The sequence below is a fragment of the Peromyscus leucopus genome, chromosome 9 (assembly GCF_004664715.2).
Source record: "Peromyscus leucopus breed LL Stock chromosome 9, UCI_PerLeu_2.1, whole genome shotgun sequence".
NCBI classification, from domain to species: Eukaryota; Metazoa; Chordata; class Mammalia; order Rodentia; family Cricetidae; genus Peromyscus; species Peromyscus leucopus.
The window spans coordinates 106,798,481-106,826,207 of record NC_051070.1 but is presented as its reverse complement, the minus strand read 5'-3'; the positions used below and the strand labels follow the sequence as shown (position 1 = coordinate 106,826,207).

The window sequence follows — 27,727 nt, the reverse complement described above, 5'->3', positions numbered from 1 at the left end:
CAGTTTGTGTCACAGCATCAGGACTGTGGCACACAGCTGTGGCACTGCTAGGTAAGGAATGTGTTTGCTTATACACATTGTCAAATTCTTCTCATAACAGGCTGTGCCATCTTACACTTCTGCAGTCAAGACAGACGAAGGGAAGCCGGGAGATAGCAGTGGTTGGCCTGACTCCAAGAAGGGATTGAAAAATGCATCAAAACACAATGTTGGGAAAGGTGTGGGGCTGGAGCCCTGACCGCTGCCATTCAGCGGGGACTTGTAAAGCTCAATCTTCAGTCCCATTGCGGTCCCTTCTTTGACCCCTGTTTCCCTCCATGCCATCTCCATGAGAGTTCAGGTCTTGGCTTAATACACTCCACCAAGGCCAAACCACATCACAGCTCCTCGGACTGCCCACCTTCTGATGAACTGTGCATAAATGCCAATCCCCACACATGCCACCTGCCATGCTAGGTCTTCCAGGGCCCCACAGACCTCAGCTGGAACAGGTCTGAGTGCCAGCAAGTCCCCTGGCAGAGACAGCACCTCCTCATCTTCCCATTAGAGCCCCAACACTGCATGATCTACCATGAGTGAGTACCCACCACTGCATCATCTCCCTGAGTACACCCCTGCATCATCTGCCATGAGTACCCACCCCTACATCATCTGCCATGAGTACCCACCACTGTATCATCTGCCATGAGTACACCACTGCATCATCTGCCATGAGTACACCACTGCATCATCTGCCATGAGTACCCACCCCTCTGCACTAAGGTTTTTTCCTTGATAGATTTTCCACAAGGAAGCAACTCCCAGGCTGGAATTCACCTCTTCTGTATGGTTCATTTTTTTCCAGGAAAACAACCAGCACTCTGGGGCAAAGCATTCTCAGGTTTACTGGCCTAGCTGGAGAGCCTCATGTGGAGTCTCTTTTGGTTGCCAGGCTCTGTCTCTGACCCTGCCCTCACTCCCCATCACCTGCCCTCACCTCCTCTTAGAGGACAGGCTTCCCTGAGGGCTATACAAGAGGGCAGAGCTAAGCTAACAGCGGTGAGGGTTGCTACTTGAAACCCTCAGGAATATTCCTGGATGCTTTGAGCCTTCCAGAGCCGTAAGCATATGGATCTGGTATGCTGGAGCCTTCTAAGTTTACTTTTTTATTTTAGAATATGAAAGAAGAGTGAGGATTTGGGGTAAAATACGGCCAGGAAATGGAGAAGCCTCTGCCATTGTTCTTTTCGGAAAACATTCTAGAACTCTGCCTGTGGTCATTTGTGAGGTTTCTCTCAAATGGAATGATGTTGGAGAGGGTAAAAACCTTTCCTAGTCCACCCCCCAGATCATCGGCTATGAGCTCCAAGGAAGATTCATGATTCCCGCTACCACCCAAGAAGAACGCCATTACCAATGGTGATAAGACACCCCACCAAAAGTGAGTTCTAGTTTTAAATGTATTATTTCTCAGTCATATATTGTAAGTCTATCTCTTGAAATAGTCCATGGGACTGTTATCCATACCTGGTGATTAATAAAAATCATTTCTTTAATTGATAAACTGTGCTGCCCATTATAATAAAGTATGCTTGAGAGTAAATAAGGTGCCAGATGTGGCTCTTGACTTTCTAAAGCCCTCCTGACTTTTGGGAGAGGCAGTGATGGGAAAAGATGTGGCTTTGGAGGTGAGAAACCTGGACTCACACTCACTCTGCACCATTTGAATAGCAGGCTCAGCAGGGACACCAGGAACCTTTCTTAGCTTCTGCTTCCAGCACACTAGCTACCCTTCCACAGTGTGGAGAGCGAGTGTGAGCGTCAGTGTGGAAAAGGCTGGAGCAGGTCTGGGCACAGACTGCCTCTGGAGTGTAATGCTAACAGATACCGGCATTGTTCAAGCCCAGTGGGTTGACTGTTTTCTGCTCTGGAAGGAAGAAGACTGTAGTGGCGAGAATGAGGACCTGCTTTCTGATGGAGACCTGCTCCATTCTGCCAATCCCCTTCCGGGTGATTCTGGAAGAATGTGTAACCTGCTCTCTCAACCCAGTTGACTCCACAGTTCATCAGGAATCTGAATGGAGTTACCAGGGATGAGTCTGGGCCCTTGGGCAACTTGGAGTTGGGTTCAGAACAACAGAAGGACCCAAATGAAGCTGTTTGAAGATGGGGGAGGATGACCTTGTCTAGCCTGAAGGTGGCCCAGCTTGGACCCCTCAGAAGATACCCCTTCTAGCTCTTCTCCATCTGTAGACATCATTATTCACTCTCTTCTGGATGACTTTCCAAGATGAAAGAAAGGGCAATCCCTCATGAACTACATGCTGGATCCACTTCAAATTCCCCCTTCTTTTTTCTGAAGGGATTTCCACCCAGTCTTTCTCCATTTGTGATCATATGTTACCTTGGTGGCCTTCCGGCCCCAAGTGCTGTATAAGGTCAATGCTCTGGGTTTGCTTCATTGTCATGCTTTGGCTCTGCTTCCTCAGGATAGCTCCACCAGACCACCACCCCAACAGCACTTGGAAGCCAGTCTTCTGGAAGGGTGGTAGTGAGTGGTAGGTACCTCAGCTGTATTCCAAGAACTTACATCTTCTTTAGAGGGCTCAATAGAGCTATCTAGAGTTGGGCCTTCAGAGGCAGTGGGTTAGTCCCAAGACCAAGAGTTTTCTGCCAGATACTTGATTGCCTGGAATCTGTATCCTCTCTACCCAGGAGGGAATCTGGGGTTTCCTCCCAAGCTTCTACCTCTGGAACTATGAGGCTAGGTCTAGTCCCAACTTGGAAGGCATTCAAGGAGAGCCCAAAGTTTAACATGGGCTTCCGAGTCAAAGGAAAACATCTCCATGCCCAACCCAAGTCTCCAACTCTTCCCATGCTGCTTTGTCTTCTAGAAAAAAGTTATAAAAACATGATAGGATGAGTTAGTAAGGAACTGGGAGATTTGATTCTCAAGCTAACTCATTAACAATGCAAATCCACGATGAATTTACTAATGTCAGCAAACTGGAACCATATCTTTGCTGGTGGGTTTGTTGTGTGTCTCAGGACAGAGAAGCCTGTGGCCTGCACAGCTCTTGGCTTGGTAAGGTTCTCTGGATAGGGAAAGTACATGCTAACTTATGCAGGGGCAGTACCTGCCCTGAGCAGTCACCTACCAAGGAGCCAAGAGGCTGGCACTGGAAACCTACTTTCCAAGTTGCCTTGTTGTTTGAGCCCCAGAAGCAAATTCAGGTTACCCTGAACCCCAAGTTTCAGATTCAGGTAACAGATCAATAGAAATCAATGAGGAGAGCTAGGCATATAGTGGCTCACACATGCCAACCCACTTTGGGGGAGGCTGAGGCACGAAGATCACAGAGTTTGGGGCTACCCTAAGCTACAAAGTTAGACCTTGTCTTTCAAAAATAAAAAAAGAAGAAAGAAAAAGAAAAAAAATCCACAAGAAGACATATTTTTTTCCAAACTAGAGACCTTCCCTTTGATTAATGGACTGTTGGTCTTTCCCTCATAGCTTTCTTTACCACCTCCCTAGCATGCACACCTTGCATACAGTTCTAGACCTAATAATATTTGATGGTTGTCTGGCTCAGTCCATATTATGTGGGTGTCTCATCTACTGTCTGATTTTTCACTAAGGCCCATTTCCTCATAAGTGAAGGTAATGGTTATTTTATTGTACCTACTACATCCAGCTGCCACAGTTACACCTGATTTTCCTTTCCATAAGTCTTTGCATATCGATCCTTTAAATATGTTTTTCTTCTTGTATATCTTCTTTTATAAAAATTATTGATTTTGTGTTTTTACTTATCTGAATTTCATGACTTTTAAATTATGTTTTCTATCTTAAATTAAGTATTCATATATAGATGTAAATATTCAGATTATAAATATAACCTTATAATTTTAATTGATATTTATAATTATTGATCAGTTATTTTTTTTAAATTAAGTCTTTAATTCATTAACATAAATATGTGTGTATCATTGCATAATCTTATATTTAATTGATTTATCTTTAAAATTAAAGTTAACGATAGTTCAATCTTGCTATCTTTAATATGTGTCGAATCTTAGAATTTTAAGTTACAAATATTCAAATTGAGCTTAATTATTGATCTGCTAAACTGATCACAGAATGCGTAAAAGTCATAATATGCAATTCTAGCATTGTTTCTCAGTGAAGCTTCTGTATGATTAGTCTGACTGCATAAATGTAATCTCATAGCTGAACTGCTACTTTCAAGGTGAATTTCCTTTATATAAGTTCTAGTCATTCCTATTGTCACGCTAGAAGGTCTTATTAATAAATCTCTAGGTTTCGCTATCAAGAAGCTAGAAAGCAGCCACTCCGCAACTCTCAGCTGCTGTTTTAACTGGACTTTAGTTATCAAATATCTCATAATTATCTTAAAAGTAACCAGCTAGTTCTGGTTTTCACTCCTTATATACCTTTCTGCTTTCTGCACTCACTTCCTGGGATTAAAGGCTCACTTCTTTGGATTAAAGGTGTGAGTGAGCATGCCTGGCTGTTTCCAGTGTGGCTTCGAACTCACAGAGATCCGGATGGATCTCTGCCTCCCAAGTGATAGGATGAGGCAGGTGTGTTTGCCACCATTTTCTGGCCTCTATGTCTATCTAGTGGCTGTTCTGTTCTCTGACCCCAGATAAGTTTATTAGAATGCACAATATTTTGTGGAACACAATATCACCACACTATACTTTTCAAAATTTTTATTGCTTGGATTAATTATAGATTTAAAAATATTTAATTGATAGCCTTTCTATTTCTTTTCTAATTCATGTTCAGTTAGAGAAATTTACAATGTTAATTTTTATTACTCCATGCTATTCCTACAATGTCATTTTCTGATTTGCAGAAATACACTAATATTTGTTGTTTGGCTGGTTTTCTTAAATATGAGAAATCCGATCTAAAGCAGAGGTTCTCAACCTGCAGGCGCAACTCCTTTGGGGTCGAACAACCCTTTTGCAAGAGTTGCCTAAAACCATCATAGCTATTTATATTACAATTCATAACACTAGCAAATTACAGTTATGAGGTAGTAACAGAAATAATTTTATGATTGAGGGTCACCACAATGTGAGGAACTGTATTAAAGGGTCGCGGCATCAGGAAGGTTGAAAGCCACTGCGCTAAAGGAAAAGACAAGTTGGAAAACAAGGCCAATAAACACACAGGTCTATGAACTGCATGCAGCCTTACTCCTGTTGGTAAGTCACAGTGGCACCAACAGAAAAGGCCATGCTTGCTTGACTCAATGTTAGTTCAAGATAATAGATCCCAGAGACACACAGCACCGTTCGCCGAGAACCGCTAACAGACAGAAAATGATTGCACCCTTGGGTGACCTCATGAGCACTGAGATTGCTTTGATCCAACTGGGTGAAAAGAAAACCAAAACTGCAAGAAAAGGAAATAAATTCAAGTAAATAAGCATAAAAAAGACAGCCCTCCCACAACAGAAGAGCAGGAAACCCCACACATGCATGGGAAATAAGAAGGAAATGGAATGATAGTTCATGGGGCTGAATGTTACTGAAGATGGCGTCCCTTAAAGGGCTCTGTTCAATGTCTGCTGGGGCGGTTGCCATGGAAAGCCTCTGTGTTGGCTTTCCTGCTGCTTGAAGCCTGAGAAACCACCCAGCTGCAGGGGCAGGGGGTGGGGGTGGGGGTAAGGAGCGGGGTGTGTGTGTGTGTGTGTGTGTGTGTGTGTGTGTGTGTGTGTGTGTGTGTGTGTGTGAGACAGGTTAGGGCCACAGGTCAGGTTTCCTCTCCAGGGAGACTAGTATCCTGGAGACACTCTCAGCCTGGTGTCCTTTCCTTTTGCTTTGTAGGCTGGCGTCAAGATTATGCTAATTAACTCCAAGTCCCAAGACTCTTGTTGCCTGGTGACAAAGTTGCACAGTGGAAGAGCGTCAGGACAAAAGGCAGGTAAGGCTTTGCTCCTTGGTGGCCCATGCCTATTGATCTGCTTCAAACCTGCTTCCCCTCTCCTAAGAGTCAATAGCTCACAAATGTCTGCTCTCCTGGCTGCTTCGTTTACAAAACCCAGACACCAGCTAATGCATTATTTAGGAGAGGAGGCCACACACCCTGAGCCCTGGCCAGGACAAACAACTAGCTGGGGACACAGGCTGGTCTTCAGGTTCCCGGAGCCATGGGCAATCTTGGCAAGGGAGATGTATGACCACTGGGTACATGGGGTCACAACTTGAATCTTTCTAAAAGCTGGGTTGTGGTGGTATTGTGTTCCCCAAAATATCATGTACCTTAATAAACTTATCTGGGGTCAGAAAACAGAAAAGCCACTAGTTAGGCAGTGATAGCTCACGCCTTTAATCCTAGCATTCCAGAGACAGAAATCCCTCTGGAACTCTGTGAGTTCAAGGCCACATTAGAAACAGCCAAGCATGGTGACTCACGCCTTTAATCCCAGAAAGCCAGCTTTTAATCCCAGAGAGTGGTGGTAGAAAGCAGAAAGATATATAAGGCGTGAGGACCAGAAACTAGCAGCATGTGGCTGGTTAAGCTTCAGGCTTTCGAGCAGCACAGTTCAGCTGAGATTCATTCTGGATGAAGACACAGAAGCTTCCAGTCTGAGGAAACAAGACCAGCTGAGGATCTGGCGAGGTGAGATAGCTGTGGCTTGTTCTGTCTCTCTGGTCTACCAGCATTTCACCCCAATAACTGGCCTCGGGTTTGATTTTATTAATAAGAACTTTTAAGATTCCTGCTACACTGGGTCTCTCTGGACATTTTTTGCTGGCCCATAGCAGGGGGACATAAAATGCAGGTTGAGAAAGGCCAAGAGACTTGTACAAAGTCCCACGCAGAGAGGGACAGAGCAGTGATTGGCCTCCAGACTAGAATGACACATTGTCCTCTGGGTTTGAGTGTCAGCGTCCAGAGCAGAAGGGAATTGCCGAGACAGCCACGGGGTCCTGCAAAGTCCTGGAGTGCCCAAGCTTGTCTATTGGTGCTTGGCAATGCTAGCTAGTGCTTGGTGTCACCAGCTTCTTCGTGGGTCTCCACAGGGTCCCTTGGGGCTGGGAGGGAGAGAACTTCTTCCACTGCCCCCCTTCTGTGGCAGAGTGATAGAAAAGTGAAAGCCAGGTGATCTTTCCAGGTTCCTTTCCCTGTGCCTACAGAACTCAAGGTGTGTAACTGCGATCACCCCTTGTCCTGACAGGCCGTCACCCACTGCAATAGCCACCCCAGATTATCACCAATTTGACCCACCACCAGCTGTGGATCAACATTTCCCAGCGCTCTCTCAGTCTCTGGTAATGAGACTTGTCTAATACCATGGCCGGGTCTGTGACCCACACATGCCTTCTTTTCAGACTGGGATGAGCCATGTAGATAGGCCTTGGCCTGGACAGGACAAACATTCCCACAGGACCTAGCTCAGCTCCCTCCAGCTCCTAGATGGGGTAAGGCATCAGGAGCTTTCCTGTTGGCCCAGAAAGCCAAATGCATTGCAGGACACTGCAAAATCAATCTTCCATGGACAAACCAAACGGAAGCTACGTCCACAGCACACGGAAACAAGAGATGTTGGCTCTAAGTCGGTAGTGTGTAACCTGATAAAGGACAGACTGTCAAGCCCAGGGGGTTTCTTTTGGGAAGTGGGGTGTATGGATTAAATGAGATGAGGCTTGCAAAGCATTCAGACATAACTTATACCCCATAAAAAGGGGGAGATGAATAGTAAATGATAAGGTCTCTAAGGCTCCATCAACTGCTTGTACTACTGATAGCAAACCTCTGGGTACACATTACCTTTCTCTGCCGCTACTCTGTTCTGTATTCATGAGCCCCACTTTTCCCTTTTCCTGCCTCCCCAGCAGCCAATTATTCCTAGCCAGACACATGCAGGCCTGCTCCTGAGCAGGTGGCCACCTCTCACACATACTAAGCATCTTTCATGCCACATGTCTTTTTTTTTTTTTTTGGTTTTTCGAGACAGGGTTTCTCTGTGTAGCTTTGCGCCTTTCCTGGAACTCACTTGGTAGACCAGACTGGCCTCGAACTCACAGAGATCCGCCTGGCTCTGCCTCCCGAGTGCTGGGATTAAAGGCGTGCACCACCACCGCCCGGCGCCACATGTCTTTTATACCCTGAGATTGTTCCACCACCTGGTATGCATGAAGAAACTGAGCCAAGAAAAGACTGTGACTCACCCGCAAAGTCACGTGTTAGCAGGAAGTAGGTGTCTATGGCTATAGTCTTAGACCTTTCACCTCCATGTGTCAGGCCCTGCCCACATTCTCTTCTTCCCTGTCTCTTCATTCTCTTTTCTTCCAAGACGCTCTTCACACCCCAGGCTTCTCCCCACTCTCAGGACATCTGTCCTTGAGACACACCCCTCTTCCTGGACTGTTCTTCCTCCACTCTTCCCATGGGATGTCTCCTAAGCATTTCAAGGAAGAGTGCAAATGCCACCTTCCTAGAGAGGGCTTCTCAGCCCTCTCTGAAATTAGTCATCCCATCCACCAGTATCTGCATCTTGACTCCAGCACTCTTTTATACAATTACTTCTATTTCTGTAGAGCATTTATACCACTGGAAATGGCTCCGGGCTTCTTGACTTGCTTCATCAGCAAGTGGGAAATTCATGAAAACCACAGCACTGTCTGTCTTAGTTATTCACTGCCTGTCTCCTGACCTGACCTATAGTACAACCTCAATGAAAGCTCGTAACTGGATGGATGAACAAATGAATGAATGAGCGAATGATTAGCTTGTACTAAATAGAATTCTAGAGATTAAAGGCAGGTAAATACACCTATAAGTTTCTTGGATATTCTTGTATTGCTGGTGATATTAACAGCATGTGTTTAAAAGTTGCAGTGGTTTCATTCAGGAGTCTGTGACGACCGTTTCCCAAGCCCACACCTGCTGTAACAGAGAGTGTCCAGGGTTGCTGGCGACAAGAGGGAAGAGATGGTGAATGGTGTTGCCAGGCTGATCTCAGTCCACAGGAGTCAGCATCACTGAGCACATGCCTTAGCATATACAAATCACCACGACTTCTTTTTAACAAATTACAATTTACTGGTCTATTTTGCAGAGAAGTGAACTGATCCCAGACATGTTGTATGGCCCAGGCTGACAATGACGGTTCCTGCTGCCTGCTCTATAGTGCCTTCATATACATTTGAAAAGGGACAGGTCAGATGGCTCCAACATGGGTGATGTGAGAGATCTAAAAAATTGCCTTACTAAACATGGCAATAGTAGTTCATATCATTCCTGCTCACAGGCATGTCTGTCTGTCCAAAGTCAGCAGGAAGGAGCCACTCATATGCTTACCATCTTAGAGTCTTGCTCTTACACACACACACACACACACACACACACACACTTTAAACAGAGTAGGAAAAGTCACCAGAATTTGTAGAACATAAAAAAGTACCATATTGTGCAAATAGATGTGAGTGTTTCATATACATTGAAGAGAATCTGGAAACTCTGCGGATAGCAATACTGTACTCTCTAGAGAGGACGATGGTTGCTGCCGGCATGCCTGTTCTATTGCTGCGTGTGTGTGTGTGTGTGTGTGTGTGTGTGTGTGTGTGTGTGTGTGTGTGTGTACTCATAAGAGCTGGGTTCATATGGACACTTAGTACTTTCTTGTTAACATATCTTAAACATCTTACCTTTTTCCACTTTTAGAAGAAAGATTTTGTTTTGTTTTATATTTAATTCATTCTGTGACTATACAGTAATTATTCAATAATCATCTTTTATTTGGCATTTTACCTGCTTTTAACTATTTTATACCCAAAAAGGAGTCCTAGAAACAGCTCCATCCATTCCCAATGGCTGGTACCCCTCTCCAGTTCTCTGCACCAGCTCTTCACTCCATCCCAGCCTCCTGCTTCCGCCATAGACCATCTTTCCCTCTGGATGCTTTTCCTTCTCTTCTAGGTTTAACTCAATTAAAACAGCTCAAACTATGATGCAACCGAGCCCTCCCAGCACACTCACTCTTCCAGCCACACACGCCACCACAGGGAGGGAGAGGTGGCACCTTGATTAGGAGCACTTGCTGCCAGAGGACCCAAGGGTGGGTCCTAGTAGGTCAACCACCTGTGGCTCCAGGTCTAAGGGATCCAGCACCCACTTCTGGCCTCCACCAATACATCTCTCTCTCTCTCTCTCTCTCTCTCTCTCTCTCTCTCTCTCTCTCTCTCTCTCACACACACACACACACACACACACACATACACACACACACACATACACACACATACACACACACACACATTTAAAAGTCTGTAATTTTTTTCTTTTTAAAAACTGTAAGTATTCCTGACCCCAAGAGTGCCACACCCAAGGCTGGCCATCACATTCAATGACCAACAAACCCTGGTATACCTGAGTCTCCTTCTACCCACAAAACTTTTAAAAAATATTTTTGTCTTCTAGAAATCATTTTACTGTAGAGAGAAAAACAATGAATCGAGTTAGTTGTACAGGGCCAAGATGTGTTGGGGTACAAACAGAAATGCATGGATTGCAGGCCTCCCCACGTGACACAAGAGCCCTGTGTACCTCCATGTGTCTTCTTGTCTTCCAGGATGAAGAAAGGCCTCGGTGGCAGAGATGGTTGTCATAGTGTATCAGTGGTCCTCAACCTGTGGGTTGTGACTTTTGGGGGAGAGGAGTGTGCCAAACGATCCTTTCACAGGGGTTGTATATCAGATAATTATATTACTATTCATAGCAACAGCAAAATTGCAGTTATGAAGTAGCAATGAATTGATTTTATGGTTGGGGGTCACCACAACATGAGGAACCATATTAAAGGGTCACAGCATTAGGAGGGTTGAGAACCACTGTAGTCCTGGAGGGTGTTAGGCTGCAGTTTGTAGGGGGTTTCTACCCAGTGCAGGCCCTGTAGTCATGGCTCCACTATTGTCAGGTTCTACCCCACTGTCCACCGCGGCCCATGCTCCTCTCCTCACTCCTCACAAGGCTGCCATGCTCTTCCCTTGTATCTCAGCACCCGTCCCCCCAGAATCAGCCTCTGGGTTATCTATTCCCAGCAGAGGAAGCTGAGGTCGTCCAGCCTCCCGTGGATGGTGAGTGGGGACCATGTGGTCAGCACCCTGGTCTAACAGCTCTGGACATCCATCCACTCTACCATACCACCTCTCTGAAACCCAGTTTTGGGGTCTGCCAGGGGAGGGGTGGCTGTGAAAAAAAATGGGATCAACTTCTGTCTGCAAGAGCAGAGTTTAACCCACGGTGGCTGCAGGGGAGCCAAAGCTCACCTCTGGGGTCCAGAAGCACCCGTCTGACATGAGTCCTTTGTCCTTTGCTTGTGTTCCGGCTGGTTTTGTGTGTTCGGAACATGTGGTTGATGAACAAGGCCTTTCTAGTCCGTTAAGCTAATAATCTTAAAATTTTATTTTAATTGTAAGGCACCTATTCCCTTTTGTTCCTTTAACAAATCCAATTAAACAGAGTACATCCAGAATTACAAAATAGATGCTCTTAAACCAATAAGAAATCATAATCTTTCGTTATGGGGCCATGTGACCCCCGGGGAACTTTTGCTCCAAATAAAAGTTGAATTCTTATTACCCACCAGGGGGAAGAGGGCAGTCTGACAGATAGCAGCTTCCAGGCAGCACGAATGCAAGCTGGTGCAGAGAGAGAAGTCAATAATGTGTGGGTGAGCAGGGCTGCACACACAGAAGGGCCCAGCAAGATCCTCAGAGCAGCATCACCAAATTAACCAGATAACTGCCGAACCCACGAATGAACAATCACCCCGTGTAGACACGGCTGTCTTCCAGGCTGAGAGAAGGAGCTTTGATGGGATGGATGGGAAGGAGATTCCTCCCCTGTGAATCTAGAACACGTCTCTACATGAGCTGGGACAGATCACTCATCCTCAATCCCACCAACTCCTCAGCAACCTCCCCTCTAGAGTGAGAAGAACAGTCTGAGGGTGGAAGGAGAGACAAAGAGAAACCCCCAGTGAAGAAAGAGGCAGGCATGGGTGTGGGCGGCTGGTCTGGCTACATGACACTAGCTGAGGCTGAGCGGGGCAGGAAGTAACAACTGACAGGTGACATGTGCACAGAGCTGCCTGCCTGGCCGTAGACCACAGGCTGTGCTGGAGGTGCCTCTCAGAAGGCGCTCTCCCTCCCTCCCTTCCTCCCTTCCTCCATTCCTCCCTCCCTCCCTCCCTTCTTCCCTCCCTTCCTTCTTCCCTCCCTCCCTTCCTCCCTCCCTCCCTCCCTTCCTCCATTCCTCCTCCCTCCTCCCTCCCTCCCTCCCTCCCTCCCTCCCTCCCTCCCTCCTTACCTCCCTCTCTCTCTTTCTTCCTCTCTCTCCCTCCCTCTATATCTCCCTCCCCTCTTCCTCTCTCTCCCCCTTCCTCTCTCTCTCTCTCTCTCTCTCTCTCTCTCTCTCTCTCTCTCTCTCCCTCTCCCCCACCCTCTCTCTCCACCATGGTGGCTCTCCCACCACCACCACCATGTGTGTGTTTGTCTGTTTTGTCTGTTTTTATGAGACAAGGTCTCACTGTGTAGCCCAGGCTTGACCTTAAACTTGTGATGATCCTTTTGTCTCTGTCCCTCAAGTCCTGGAATTGCAGGCATATGCCACCAGGGCCAGCTTTTAATGTGAGCTCATGTGGAGAAGAGCGTCCAGCACTCTCCAGGGCCAAAGTGTGCCTGCTTAGGCAGGGGCAGGGAGTGCAGTTAGCTTCTTAGCTCAGTGGATGCTGGGTGAGAATCTTGTCTCTACATCCTCAGCTCATTCAGCATAAAAAGATGTTCACACTAAGTCAGCCTCATGGGTACTGAAGGAGCTGAAGGACAAAATCCCTGTCTTCATCACTGCCCACATAAGCAAGCAAGCACACACATTTATTGAGCTGCTGTAGGGCTTTATGTATAACTTCTAAATATCTCTCTCTCATTTGCTTTTAAGAGTTAAACTACTCCATCAAGGCTATTAAAGATTACTAAAATTTATGCTTTGTAAACATATAGATAAATAGATAGATAGATAGATAGATAGATAGATAGATAGATAGATAGATAGATGATACATACATGCATACATGCACACATGCACACATATACTTAATCTATGATCAGGTAAGGGGCAGCCAACCTAAATGGTTTCTACAATTCCCATCTCCATCTGTTCCCTTCAGAAGTTCAGTGGGATTATGTGCATAGTTGACCTATTCAGAAACTTAGGCCAAACTTCTTATCTCCTTGATCTCACTATCTAGCTGGCAGAGAGCACATTCCCTTTAAATAGTTCTCAGATCAAGACAGGCCAGTGTCTGGTCACTGAGAATCTGGGGACCCTAACACTCTTGGGTCCCACTATCATGGAATCCACTAGTAAGAATTCACCTTCTTAGGTTGGGACACTGCCTTCATATTCTGTTGCAGAAGGTTGGGTGGGAGTTCTGGTTTGGGAGCAGTAGGGTTCCAGAATGCCTTCCTCATTTTGGAGTCAGTGGAGGCCTAACAGGAGCCGTATGTCACCACTGTAGCACAGATAACACAAAGGAGGTTGAGGGGAGCAGACTGTGGTGGAAGCTTATGTATAAATTTAGCTTTCAGAACCATCTAGGTTTGACTTTGACTGTGCCCTGTATAACTGGGGGGCAAGTCACTTGACTATTTTGAATCTAAATTCCATTCCTTTAATAAATAGGGTTGGCCTCTGGTATAATGGCCATAGAGACTTGAGATGTATGGGGGCCTGGTAGCATGTTCACAGCAAGGACCTTAGCGCATCTCACCTAGTCAATGATGGTGCATGACTCTTGACAGCATTCCACAATAGACACCAGAAAACCCTGAGATCATTTCCCTGTAAGATTCCCTCCACACTGTCTACATCTCTCCAAAGTGGAGGCAGTCAGTGGAAAATGTGGAGCATTTCACAGTGACACTCCAATAGCACTCCTAAGTCCAAACAACATCCTAAAACAAACAGCACACAGTTCCTGGCCCAGGATGGGTGCTGGAGAAACGGCAATGCTTTGTCCCATACAGACTGTGCATAAGTCAGTAATCAGTGCTGATTAGGGGGAGATCTGTGAGGAGGTCCAGATACATCTTCTCCACAAAAGGGACTCAGTGACCTGTGTCTCTTCCTCCCAAGTGGCTCTTCATAGGATGCTAAAGCCCCTCCTTGGAGTAAGTAGACATGTTTGGAGAAGGGATTAAGGACAGAGGAAATAATATGAAGCCATGTAGGAAACCATAGAAGCAGGTAAGGTAGTTTGTTCCCTGCCCAGTAAATGTGATAACAAATGAACATACACAGTTCCAAGGGTGCTCAATCTATAACGATTAACCCTGTGATTTCTTTCTTTCTTTTTTTTTTTTTTTTTTTTTGGTTTTTCGAGACAGGGTTTCTCTGTGTAGCTTTGCGCCTTTCCTGGAACTCACTCTGTAGCCCAGGCTGGCCTCGAACTCACAGAGATCCGCCTGCCTCTGCCTCCCAAGTACTGGGATTAAAGGCGTACGCCACCACCGCCCGGCTAACCCTGTGATTTCTTGACTTCCAGGTGGGGGTAAAAGTAACCACCACTCAGCATCATACTTGGGAGTTTGAATTTGTATTATTTTCCCAGGCTAGTAATGTGACATATGAACTCCTCTCTCAATGGTGGGCAGCTACCACCAGCACTCTACAGGTGCTGTGTGGCTAAGTTAAGCTGTTTGGGAGATTGGGTAGAGTCAATGCATTGTTCTCTTACAAGTGAGGAGGGGGTTATCAGGGTATAACATTATGCCATGCTGAGAATCAGCTGTACTCTGGGGCTAATGGATTTCTCAGGATAGCTCTTGTCGTTGCCTAAGAGACAGTCCACAAGCAAAGGGTGTTTCTCATCCATGTGACATTACGTTTCCCCCAAACACTGGCGAAGAAACAGTGGTAATCTGATGGGTCCAGTTCAATTATGTGTCTATCCTACCTCTAATACATCAGTCAAAGAATGAAGTAATTACTGTGATACTATGCTAGGAAGTTATTCAGACAAATTAAACCTGTAAAAAGTCAGTGTTACTTAAAAATGGAGGCAAAGGCTCATGAGTATGAAGCATCTGACACATGCTAGCACTGTGATGATTGTAAGGACCTTAGAGCTGAAGATGTTTGCAAATGTTTTGATGGCATTAAAATATAAGTTGCCATTACATTTTTAATTTAGCTATCCATGGGGTGTCCTTCCATGCTGTTTCATTCACAATGACTAGATAGAAAAATTATTCAGAAATTAAAATCAGACCAACTGGCCCACTTTCCCCCCAAGCATAAAACACAACTGTAGAGGGGGAAAAAAAAAAAAACAGGGCTTACTTGGAACCCTCTTGAACTGGGCTTTCCAGTCTGTGCATGAGCAAACAAGACTCCTTCCATCCACAGATCCCTCATCCATAGCCTGTCTGTCTATCTGTTGTATGCATGTATTTTCTTCATTGTGTGGATTGGCCACACTAGGATATCTGAAGGCTTCACGAACTAATAAAAACAATCTGTTTAATGTTTTGGTTATATGGAAAGATCATCTGTTCTACTCTTCTGCTGTCATTACTTCCTCTCCTGCTCTATGGGTGGGTGGGCCTGGTCTTAAACAGCAGAGTGACCGGGGAGAGGTTCCTGATTTCTCTGCCTCTGAAACTGAGCTCATGGCACTGCCTAATTCCAGTGGTATTAAGCAGCTTCAGGATGAAAAGGGTCTCTGATTATCACAGACACACACCGGGCCTTCTACAACTGATGATCCCAGCCAGGGAACGGTGGCCTTGAGGAGAGCATTAAGAAAGGGGGTTGGGAGCCTCCTCATGTTCCCACCTGGCTTGATCTGTCTGGGGATCCAGACTCACTAGGGAGGTGGCAAAGTGCATTAGGCCAGTCAGCCCCCTACTCTGCCTTAAGCTGATTAATGGGCAGGCTCAGAGCCAAAGGGCCCATTGGAGAGAGGCTCCTTAATGGAACAATGTTCTATAGCCAGCCCCTCGTGGTTCCCTTGCCCCCACTACTCAGACCTGGGAGGACTTCTTCCCACGGCATGGGTGGGCTGTGGGGGCAGGTTCAGCTGGCTTGGCTGGATCCCAGTCTGCTGGAGCATCCTGTCTTGTCCAGGAGCCCTCTTACTCATGCTTAAATTTATCTTAAATAGAAGAAAACAAAATGGCAGCCAGGCTTTGAATATGCAGGGCAGTCTGGTGGCCAAAATTAGTGACCGTCTGGATTTTAGCTATTTAAACTAGGGTGTGAGCTCATTTACAATGTGTGTTGTTCACATGCTTGACACCAGGCAGTCCCCAGTACACTCAGTCAGTGAGTAAACAGATGGATTCAGGCAAGAATAAGCAAAGGGACTTGGATTAAATCAGTCTCAAAGGACTAAGAAGGCCCTTAGACAAAGGCAATTTTATTCACAACTTGTTCAGGCCCCAGGCTATGTCTGCCAAGTAAAATACAAGCCTACATAGGATTTGAGATGTTCGAATTAACTCTATCTTTTGTTTATCTGAAACTCAAGTTTCACTAGTGATCTTCATTTTATTTGCTATGTCTTGGCGCTCTACCATGGAGAAGCATTGATAAAAAGAAGATCATGAGTATATAGGCTTTCCTGAGCTGAATTCATCTTTTTGGTGAACTCAAGTGTAGAACAGTTTCTCTGACATGCCTCCCATGAACACCTCTTGCCTGTGTTCACAGCAAGGTCCAGATGTGCACATCTGCCTGCTCTTTAAGGGATAGAACAGGACTGTTGCGGATATATACAATGTCCTAGATGTTCAACCTAGTCTGACTATGCAGGCACAGAGAGAAATTCACAGAGATTGACCATGGAGTTCCAATTAGTTTTTTAGTTTAAAATGTAGCTGCAATAGCATCTCCCCTTTGGGGATGCTAGCCTCTGAGCTTTAAATATATACAGGACATGTAACTGTCCCCAAAGCAGGGTCCAGGTAGCTCCACCATGCCCAGAAAACTCAGCCACACTGCTTCCTGGTAACCTAGTGTCCCCAGCCCATAGTTCCTGCCCTGGTGGATCTGTTTCCTGCAGCTACATAAATGGATTCATTCATCATGCAGACCATTCCAATGGCTTCTTCCAGGCAGCAGTGTGCTCTTAGGAGTCACTTAGGTTATTGTACATATGAGTAAATATGTTCTTTTTACAAACATTTCTTTATAAATATTTGAAATGCATTTTTATTTTTTACTGATACATCATAACTATACATATTGGTAGTTATGTATACATATACTTATGTATACATATACATATGTAGTTATGAAATGTCATACACACAGAACATAACATTTCAATGCACACACAAAGAACATAACAATCAGAGAGAGATAATGAACATAACCACCCCTTATGCTCAGCATTATTCTAGTGTAAGGAATCTGTCCACTGAAGGATGTACCTTCCCCTGTGGGGCAGTTATGAATGGGGAACTGATGAACACAGGAATAAGCTTTCATATGAACATGAGCTGTTCTTTTCCTAAATACCTGCTGGGGAAGATGAAACATCTTATGATGAAAATGAAACATCTTATGATGGTTAATTTCATAAGAAATAGCCAAACTGTTTCGGGGGCTGCCCTACTGTGCATTCCACAAGGTGACTGGTTGCAAAGCCTTGCTCTGTCTTTGTACTATTGGTTTCATGTTTCTTTTCACTATAGACCTTCTCCCTCTGTTCTGGATTCCAGACATTTTTGCTTGTGTCGCTTATACGTGTTTCCCTCCATTCTCTGGTTTATCTTTCCATGCATAATGGTTTGTCCACAGAGCAAAAATTTTAATTTTTCAAGCCCATTATTTTTTGTTTAACATTATCTTTTAGAGGAATGTTAAACTATAGGTTATGAAATTTTCTCCAATTTCTTTTTAAAATTTTATAGCTTACATTCGGATCCATGATCCATTTGTGTTAATAGTAGTTATTTCTATTAAGTTGTTAATGGTTTATTTAATTCATTTTTTTAACGTATGAATGACCAACCACCCAACATTTAAACCATTTATTGAAAAGTTTGTTTTTCTACTGAATTTTTGTCAGAAATCAACTGACTTTGTTGACTGCATGTGTGCAGCTCTATTTTCTGGACAGTGTTTTCTGTCCCATTAGTCTATGTATCGTATCTGCCCCTCTGCTGATAACCCATGTTAATTACATGGGAAATTTAAAAATTATTATACATGAATCTTCCTCCAGTTTTTTCCCTTTTTCAATTTTGTTATTTATTCCTAGTAGTTTTATCTTTCAACATTTAAGCATTTCAAAATTTTAGAAATCTTTATGCATATAAACATGAAATATAAAATCCATATATACATATATATGTATATAATCTTGCTGAAAGTTCAGGTGGGATCATGGTATTTTGACCAATTTCAGCAGAAACAGCTTAATTGTGTTGGGTTTTCTTACTCAGGTATGCTGTTTTCCCCTTTGTTTAGATATTTTCCTTAAGTTATTATTTCATAATTTCCATCATAGAAGTCCTCATTAGTATATATCTGAAATAGGAAAGCGTTTTCCTTTTGAGAGCATTGTTTTTTTTCAAGTTTTAGCTTTTGCTTGTTCCTTGTTAATATGTAGACACCTGGCAGAGCAGCTGTGTCTTAACCTGGCTTACTATATATAGTCTTGCTAAGTTCAGTTATCAGTTTAAGGAACATCCTAAAAATTTCATGATAGTCTGTCCATCAAGAACAGCACTGGGTCTTATGAGACTATTGAAGAGTAGAAACACTATGTGGACTTCGTAATTAATGTTTGAGAACCAGCATTAGAGGGCTATGCAGTATTAGACAATCTATATCCCCTACCAGCTCTGTAAAGGGAGTGTTTTCACAAACGGGAAACTGAGGCAGAGAGTTCAAGAAAACTGCTAGCTGCTGAACTAGACTTCCAAGACAAGCATGCTGAGGCCAGAATCTTCATTCAGGTCACCCTCTACATTCTAGGGCTCAGTGTACCTGTAACTATACCTGTTTATGCAGAGCCATCCACAGTTGACTGTCAGTGTGGGGGATGTGGGGAAGTGGTGTTGAAAGAACGTTCTCTACAAGCTTTGGAGGCCCCACCCTGGCAGCCTCCATGCCTGGGGAGAGGAATGGAATTCTGGATGCTGCTGTGAAGATAAACCCTGGCTCCCCAAACCCCGTACTTCTCTCATTACTCTGTAGTTACAGTAACCAAGGCCTGCTAGCTCCCCTGGGTCCTAAATGTGAAAAGATATGATAGTCATTTTTAACACTCACTATTTCCTCCCTTCAAGGCTTCTGCCGCCTCTAACGGCAGCAGCCTCCCCCCCCACTCCACAGCCTCCCCAGCTTCCCCAGCCTCCCCAGGATGGTCTTCTGACAATGCTAAGGAGACACTATAATGTGAAATGTCTGGGAAAGTAGCACATAGCCAAGCAAACATACTCATGCATGTGCACACGCACGCGCGCGCACGCGCGCGCGCACACACACACACACACACACACACACACACACACACACACACACAAAATACCTGGAGTCAGAAGGCTAATTCCCAGAAAATAGCCAGAGAATAAGGCAGTGAGAGAAACACTGAGGCCCTCCAGCTCAGCACTGCCCTTCTAACATCCGGGAAACTGACATCTGAAGGGATGAGACCTGTTGAAGTCTGCGGTATGTTGGCTGCTGCGCTATCCCAGTTCCTCTCGGCTGCCCTGTGTTGTTCTTGTTTGTTTGGGGGTGGTTTTTCTTCCTCTCAGGACCATCACGGATCACAGCATGATGTGGCGTCCTCTACTAACTAGACTTGTCTTTTCTGTTCTTATCAGAGCTTACCTTCTAGCAGTTTTATGTGACTTCTTTCTCAAAGTCATCACCATCAACTCAGAAAAACCGTCTTCAAATACACTCCCACACTAAGAGATCATGGCTAAGGGTGGGAAAGGCCCCAAGGGCAAAAAGATCACCCTCAATGTGGCCAAGAATTGCATCAAAATCACCTTTGATGGGAAAAAACGCCTTGATCTGAGCAAGATGGGAATCACCACCTTCCCCAAGTGTATCCTGCGTCTCAACGAGGTTGATGAGCTCGACCTTAGCCGGAATCTGATCAGGAAGATTCCTGACTCCATCTCCAAGTTTCAGAACCTGCGATGGCTAGACCTGCACAGCAACTACATTGATAAGCTCCCTGAGTCCATAGGCCAGATGACCTCTCTGCTCTTTCTCAACATCAGTAACAACAGACTGACCACCAATGGGCTGCCCGTGGAACTGAACCAGCTCAAGAACATCCGCACCTTGAATCTTGGCCTCAACCACCTGGACAGTGTGCCCACCACACTGGGGGCACTGAAGGAGCTCCATGAGGTAGGGCTACATGACAACCTGCTGAGTACCATCCCTGGCAGTATCGCCAAGCTCCCCAAGCTGAAGAAGCTCAACGTAAAGAGGAACCCCTTTCCAAAGTCAGATGAGTCAGAAATGTTCGTCGACTCCATCAAAAGGCTGGAAAACCTCTATCTGGTCGATGAGAAGGATCTGTGCACAACTTGCCTGCAAAAATGCCAACAGGCCAGGGACAAGCTGAACAAGATCAAGAGCATGGCCCCCTCGACACCAAGAAAGGCCATCTTTTCCAATTTGGTTTCACCCAACTCAATGGCCAAGGATTCCCAGGAAGATTGGAGGTGACCTGGGACCCTGACCCTGAGGCAGGAGGGGAAAGGTGGGAGGAACAGGCAATGAGCTGGACCCAAAGGAAAGCGCTCTTGTGTTACTGTAGGAGCCTTTTCATCCAAGCCATAAAACACCATTCCCTACCTCTCGGACTATGGTTTGGTTGATTGAAGGGCTTTTTGTCTCTTGCTAGTCTGCACACTGCATTTCTTCCCTGCATGCAGCTCAGGGAACCAAGAAAGGACCCTCATCTATCTGTCCATTTCATTTCCTTAGTTCCCGAGGCCCAGAGAACTAATGCTATCAACATACTCTTACTATCACTGGCATTTGGGGACACATTGTCAGCTCCCAAATATGGAAGTCATTCCATGGGAAATTTTTGGATCTAGACCTCATAGGCTAACAGTCTCTGGGGGGTTGGTAGAAGAGCAAATGGCCCAGAGATGGACAGGCATTGCCATTAAACATTGCCAGGAAACAGCCAGAAGCAGCACTTCCAACTACATTTGCATAGTTGCTCTAGGAGCTTTTCTGAAGGCCCTTGACGGACTGTAAACACGGCCAGTGCCATTTGAGACCCTTAGGAAATGAGAGAGGTCATTGTGGTAGATGCAGGGACCACATGCAATGGAGAAAAACTTGGCTGGCATTGTACAAGCTGGAAGAGAGGCCATCTGAAAGGAGCAGGTCGGAGCATTCTGACCTGAGAGACTTAGAGGTCAGGGACTTTTTCCCTCATCGGGGAAAATGGAATGCTAGAGCCTGTGGGCTTCTGAGCCAGGCAGCATGGAACTTCAGTTCCCTCCACGGAGAGCCTAGAGCACAGCCAAATGAATGCCACGGGCAGAGTCAGGGGTCACACTAGTTTTTCAGGAAGAAATGGCGATTGTGGCGATAATGTTCCCATTACAGTAGGCCCTTGTCCCCCACAGCCTACTGTGTCCCTTCCACTCACAACTAAAGGACAGAGGAAGACACCCTACAAAGGCCTGTCCCCTGACTTGCCTGAGTGGGTGGCGAGCTATGCAGTCGTGACCAGTGCCCAGCTCTGGAGGCCTCGGTGCAGGGGCCAGGCGGTGACCAGTGCCCAGCTCTGGAGGCCTCAGTATAGGGGGCAGGCAGTGGCCAGTGCCCAGCTCTGGAGGCCTCATTGCAGGGGGCAGGCAGTGGCCAGTGTCCAGCTCTGGAGGCCTCATTGCAGGGGGCAGGCAGTGGCCAGTGCCCAGCTCTGGAGGCCTCAGTGCAGGAAACAGGCAGTGGCCAGTGGCCAGCTCTGGAGGCCTCAGTGCAGAGGGCAGGCAGTGGCCAGTGCCCAGCTCTGGAGGCCTCAGTGCAGAGGGCAGGCAGTGGCCAGTGGCCAGCTCTGGAGGCCTCAGTGCAGGGGGTGAGCTCATTTCTTCTTCACCCTGTAAACCACAGCAGACATCACCCTTCCTCTTCTAGCTCCTCAGGACTTGTTCTCATCTCACGATGCTTAGCTTGCAACACTTCCCGTTGTGCTTCTAAAAATCTCAGACGAATCTAGATTGAAAATTCCCATTGTAGTTTGCCCTGCTTACTAAATATTTTTCATTACAAAGATAACCAAAGCACAGTCTAGCTTTAAATAGAGTAGCTTACCAGATCCACCATTCTGTGGCATAAAAAGCTATAACAGTGGCATACTTTCTTCCTAATTGTTTTTCTGTGTGTACATTTCCACATGGCTATAATTAGAGCATTCATGTCATTTCTACCCTGTTTTGAAAACCATGTTGTCACATGGTGTTTGGAGCCAACATTGTAAACATCTGCAAGACAGCCGTTCTCAAGACATGCATAACTACACGTTCCTATGGGCATTTAAGTTGTTTCCAGTTTTTCACTAATGGAAATAGTTCTATGATGAGTGTCTGATGACGAACACATTGTAACATGGTTTAGATTATTTTCTGGCAGCGCTGCATCACTGGAAATAGTGTGTTCAAGGGTCTTTTTTAGAATAGCTGTGACAGATGTCATCAGGTAGACTGCACACATGTATACCCCCTAGCACTGTATCTCACAAAGCCCACTCACCACATCCTCCCCAGTGTGGCTACTTCTCTTCACATCTCTGGCTTCTTTTAATATCACAGATGATTTACTGGGAGCCCGTCTAAAAATGATATCATATCTGAGATGTGAATTACTACAACAGGAACTTGGGCACAAGGATCCCTTCAGGAAATATATCTATTGGGAGTAGAAATGGTCACTCAAACACCCTGGTCTCAGGAGAAAGACACTCTCATCAGGTCTGCTGATGGGGTCCACAGCTGTGTCTACATGGATGTATTTCTCGCCTTTTGTTTCCTTTTCTCTTTTCCTCTTCTTCCCCTCCTTCCCCCCAGACAGGGTTTCACTACATAGCCTAGGCTAGCCAGGAATTCACCAAGTAGACCAGCCATAGTTTCCTAGACAGGGTTTCACTATGTAGCCTGGGCAAGCCAGGAATTCACTGTGTAGACCAGAGCAATAGCCAGAGAAAGGCACTGAGCATCTTTTGGTCTAGCCCTGCATCCCTAACATCTGGGAAACTGATGCCTCACGACGATGTGGGCTGATGGTCGTTGGTGTGGCTTGCTGTTGGTGATGTCCTCTCTGCTACCCTGCTTCCTTCTCTGTAGCATCAGGGATCACAGCACAGTGTGCTGTCCTCTTCTAACTAGGTTAGTCTTTTTCTGTCCTTATCAGGGCCGGTCTTCTAGCAGAGATCGGCCCATCTCTTCCTCCAAGTGCTTGGATTAAAGGCACCCCCCCCCCCAAGCTGTTTCCCCTTCCCTACAAGTTCTAACACTGCTATGAGGAAAAGAGACACTTGGAATCTCTCTCTTCCAATTCTTAGGCAAAACTCCAAATAAATTCACTCATAAATTCACTAGGTCTTAAGGTTGTGAGCTCTGGTGACAGAATTTGTCTGACCACACAGGAATGGCATATAGTTCTGTCTTTTAGATGGGAAACTTCTATTTATGGTTCAATGGCCATAGGTGAAAGCTGACATGGGAATTGTCCCTGCAGCTGCCCAAACTAGTATTTCCTTCCTTCCTTCCTTCCTTCCTTCCTTCCTTCCTTCCTTCCTTCCTTCCTTCCATCTCTTTAGTCAGCATGGACAGCACCTTCTGCCTAGCTTGTGATAAAATAGAAAAAATGAGCATTCCTGCAGTCCCATGACTTGAGAGACTAAGGCAGGAGGATGGCTGAGAGTTAGATGGTAACCAAGACTAAATGGCAAGAGTCTAAGATAAAAAAAAAAAAAAAGGTGGGGGGGGGTTGATGTTTTGGAAATGACAGTCTATTTCCCCAGTAAATCCCATCTGTTGACATTGGGGTTTGATTCTTCTGCTTCTTCCTCCATTGTGACTTTTAGCCAGTTTGTGACCCCCCGCCCCTTGTGAGGCTTCTGTGGTTCTCTTTTCAACCCAAATCTTGAGTTCTTATTGGAAGTGCTTGTCCAGAAACTTTGGATTTTTTCATTTGTTTGTGCTTTTGATGCAAGTATGCAAAAACAGTGAGAGGCTCAGAGGCCGGAGCTGTTTGGACATCCCTGTTGTGGTCCGCATGAGAACCCAAAGTGCTGATTTTCTTCTCAGCTCACTGGAGACATGTGGGTGATTGCTTCATTCTTGCGGGACTGCATGGCACGTGTGATTTAAAATGCACTCGGATGAGGCACCTGTTTTCTACAAGTGGCTGGTTGGAACACCTGGCCACTACGTCTTCTACCTTTCTGAGGTCTTAGGTGAATCAGAATGTTAGCCAAGGCTCTCAGGACATACCATTTTCATCCCAAGCATGGAGACTTTCTACAGGGATCCTAACCTCTAGTGCCACAGTTAGTATGTGGAATCTTGGATGTGTCCATTAGGGAGCCAGGCTTGTGACTGCAGGCTCTTCCTCTCTGACCCAGGCATTTTAGGATCCACACAGAAACATGATCTGGAGAGCAGCAGCCAATCTGTGGGTGCTGCCCAGTTCATCTGCTTCTCTTGAAGCATGTTCTCTGGAGAATGCACACTACCTTTTCTAGGCATCCAGAGAAGTCAGCGAAGAGAAGCTAAGGAAAGCATCGCAGCTACAGCCCACGCCAGGAAGGGCCTGGGTCTTGACTGGATTCTCCTGTCCACTCTGTCTGCTGTCCTCACCCTCACTGATCCCCACTGGAGTTGCCACACATCAGCATGCTCATCACTGGGCCTCAAAATCACTTCATGACCTGCAGCCCTCTGACGGGCTAGCTTACAAAAAGATGCTTCCTTTCTATCCCTGCTGGAGCTGTTACCTGTACTTTCCCGTTTTCCTGGGTCTTACAAAGGGATTTAAGCACACTGGACTTCATCAGGCTTGAGAACCAAGCCAGCAGATGTCTTTGATTTGTCTGGTGTGCACTCCAGTCAGACCCATTTTTAGCTAGGAAATGCTGGCTACCAGACAGAGCAAAGACAGGGAAACAGAGTGCTTAGCTGTCTTCTTCTGCTGCATCGTATTCAATATTGATGCTCTTTCCTGATATGAAACACCACTGCCTGCCATGTTTATTCCCTGGAAGTTGCATTAAGCCCGGAAATACTTGATACAAAGTTATGGGTTTCTCTTTCCTCAAGTAGAACAGAAACCATCCACAGTGACAGAGGTCCCTGTGTCTGAGAGACAGGTACAGCCTGGGTGACCCTGGGGTGATCACAGTATGACCTGTGTTTTGCCCTGGTTGCCTAGAGCAGTAGCCTCAGTCTCTTGTGTCTCCATTCCTCAGGTTGAGCTCAGCATCCATCTCCTAGAGTAGCTTATGGCAAAAACATGAAGACCCATCAACTAACAGAAATAAACGACTCTGAAGAAGAAAAGCCCCAAATTAGAAGACAGAGTGGCACAGGGAACATTCTGGAAGACAGGCTCTCCGGTGCTGCCCACGTTACTGAATTGCTCTATCAATTTTACTTTGTTTCCCTTGGTTCTAGGCTACCTGCTTCTGAAAAGGCCTTTGAAAGATATTTCATGTGGTTTTCTGCATGTATGTAAAGAGAACATTTAAGAAAATTATACATATACATTAAAGACTCAAAAGTCTGCATTAAGAATGAAAAGTCTTTAGGTCTCTACATGTCATTCAAAATGGTACTATCTCATCACCAGTAAATCATAAAAATTACATGTATGTAATTACGTACATGAAGGAGATAAAAACATATATAAAATACACACATAGAGAAATGTATTCAAATATACTATAGACAAGTTAAAGTAAAATTTTAATTATCCCCTTAGTTGTGCACAAAAAGAAAACAGGGATAATCAAGGAAAGCACAGGCAAAAATTAAAATGGCCAGCTTGTGTTCTAACACATCAATAATTACACTAAATGTAAATGGCCAATTTTATTTGTAGTGGCTCCAAACTAGAAACAACCAAATGGCTTTCAATCTACAAGTAGCTGAGCAAACTCTGGTACCACATCATGCATAGAGTGTACCATTTGAATATGCAACAACTTGGACAGATCTCAATGTATTATGCTAGGTTCTAAAGGGCCAGTCTCTAAATACTGCACACTGTGATTATATTTGTAGGACAGTCTTTAAATAATAAAATGAAAGTTGTGAACAGAAGTAAGAAGGTTCCAGTGGCTAAGAATGGCAGGCATTGCAAGAGTGAGCCTGAGAGTGAATGGCAGTGCAAGAGAGGTCTTTGTACTGATAGAATGATTGCTCATGAGGATTATGGCGGCACTTGCATGAATCTGCACACATGACAAAAATCACAGAGATGCAAACGTACATGGAATGGTCCTGATTTTAAAACTTAAGTCAGTGGTTAAACCACATGCTCCCATGGAGGGTGAGGAGTAAATGAGGCATATATAGAGACTTCACTGTTTTGCAACTTCCTGTGAGTCTATAGGTACTTTTAAAATGAAACTTAAAAAATTACAGTCTAAACTCAATAAGAAGCAGATCTTTGTACATCTTTCCAGTACAAACTTAAGAGTCACTACGACATGGTTAACATGAGACTCTAACATACCCAGTAAGCCCTGAGCTGCAATTCTTCAGCCATGCCAGAGTTAAGGCATTTCAAGCAAAACAGCACTTTACCTTCAACTCACTGGCCTCATATCAAAGTGCTCATTGTTGATTGCATCCTTGCAGAGTCTAAGAAATTTGCTTTTTAAAAAAATGTATGGCTTCTGTGTCTATGTTCTAGGCTTTGGGTTAGCTGAGCACAAGTAGCATCTGGGGTGGATGAACCAATAAGCTGCTTCCCACCATTCCTGGACCTTCACACATCTGTTCCCCAATCCCATGTTGCTGCAGGAATGTGTAAGGAGCATCTGAATGCTAGAGTATTGGTTGTCACACTCATTTTAAGTTTGTGGCAGTATTTATTCTACCTCTGGTTATAATGGTTGTTCCCTAGGCCCAGAGGGATGAATTGTTTCATCTTCCATCGTGGACCTCTCAGGGCTTCATATCATCAAGAAATCCAAGAACCATATTGCTCCATTCAGGGGGGAACTAGAATGAGCTTTACTGAAATGATTGTGTACAGTACAGATATCTAGCCTCTGAGCTAGTCGTTTACACTGATCTCTGGGGAGGGGACTGAGGTGGAAGCGTGGGAAGAAGGGAAACTTGATATTGAGCTCCAGGCTATTAAGAGTGTACCCTTGGCACTGTAACTGATTATAGAAGATCACCATCTTACAGGAATTTTATAGCTTCTTATCACTGATACTCTAAATTCCTTGTCTTTTATTATTTTCAAAGAGAATTTATAAAGGAAATAAACAGAAAACCATCAACGGTAGAACATTGTGTTGAAAAATGAGTTTTGTTGTCAACTCCAGAGCACTGTATACCGTTCCCAGTAGATGACAAAAGGTTTCTATGAAGGCCTCCATTCTTGGGCCCATGCTGGAACTGTGTCAGGTATGACACAGCGTGATCCAGGCAGATCCTGCCACAGTGTGAAAAATCATCACAGCGGACCTAAAAG

The 27,727-nt window shown here is 45.2% G+C and overlaps 2 protein-coding genes across 3 annotated transcripts in view; one reads left to right on the top strand and one right to left on the bottom strand.

Moving 5' to 3' along the window:
- Wdfy4 (WDFY family member 4) overlaps nt 1–27,727 on the bottom strand; it is a 249,093-nt gene that overhangs the window by 33,757 nt on the left and 187,609 nt on the right. The window lies entirely within an intron of this gene.
- Nucleotides 1,274–25,822, top strand: Lrrc18 (leucine rich repeat containing 18). Its single transcript, XM_028878372.2, has 4 exons — nt 1,274–1,420; nt 5,842–5,938; nt 19,861–20,721; nt 25,488–25,822. Exons 3-4 carry the CDS (start codon nt 19,958–19,960, stop codon nt 25,510–25,512), a joined length of 789 nt encoding a protein of 262 aa, XP_028734205.2. The 5' UTR covers nt 1,274–1,420; nt 5,842–5,938; nt 19,861–19,957; the 3' UTR covers nt 25,513–25,822.

What these genes read in the sequence shown, in the direction of transcription:
- Lrrc18 (XM_028878372.2), top strand. Translation starts at nt 19,958, where the DNA reads ATGGCTAAGGGTGGGAAAGGCCCCAAGGGCAAAAAGATCACCCTCAAT. An exon ending in GATTCCCAGGAAGATTGGAG is followed by an intron (nt 20,722 to 25,487) that starts GTGACCTGGGAC and finishes TCCATTCCTCAG; the next exon opens with GTTGAGCTCAGCATCCATCT.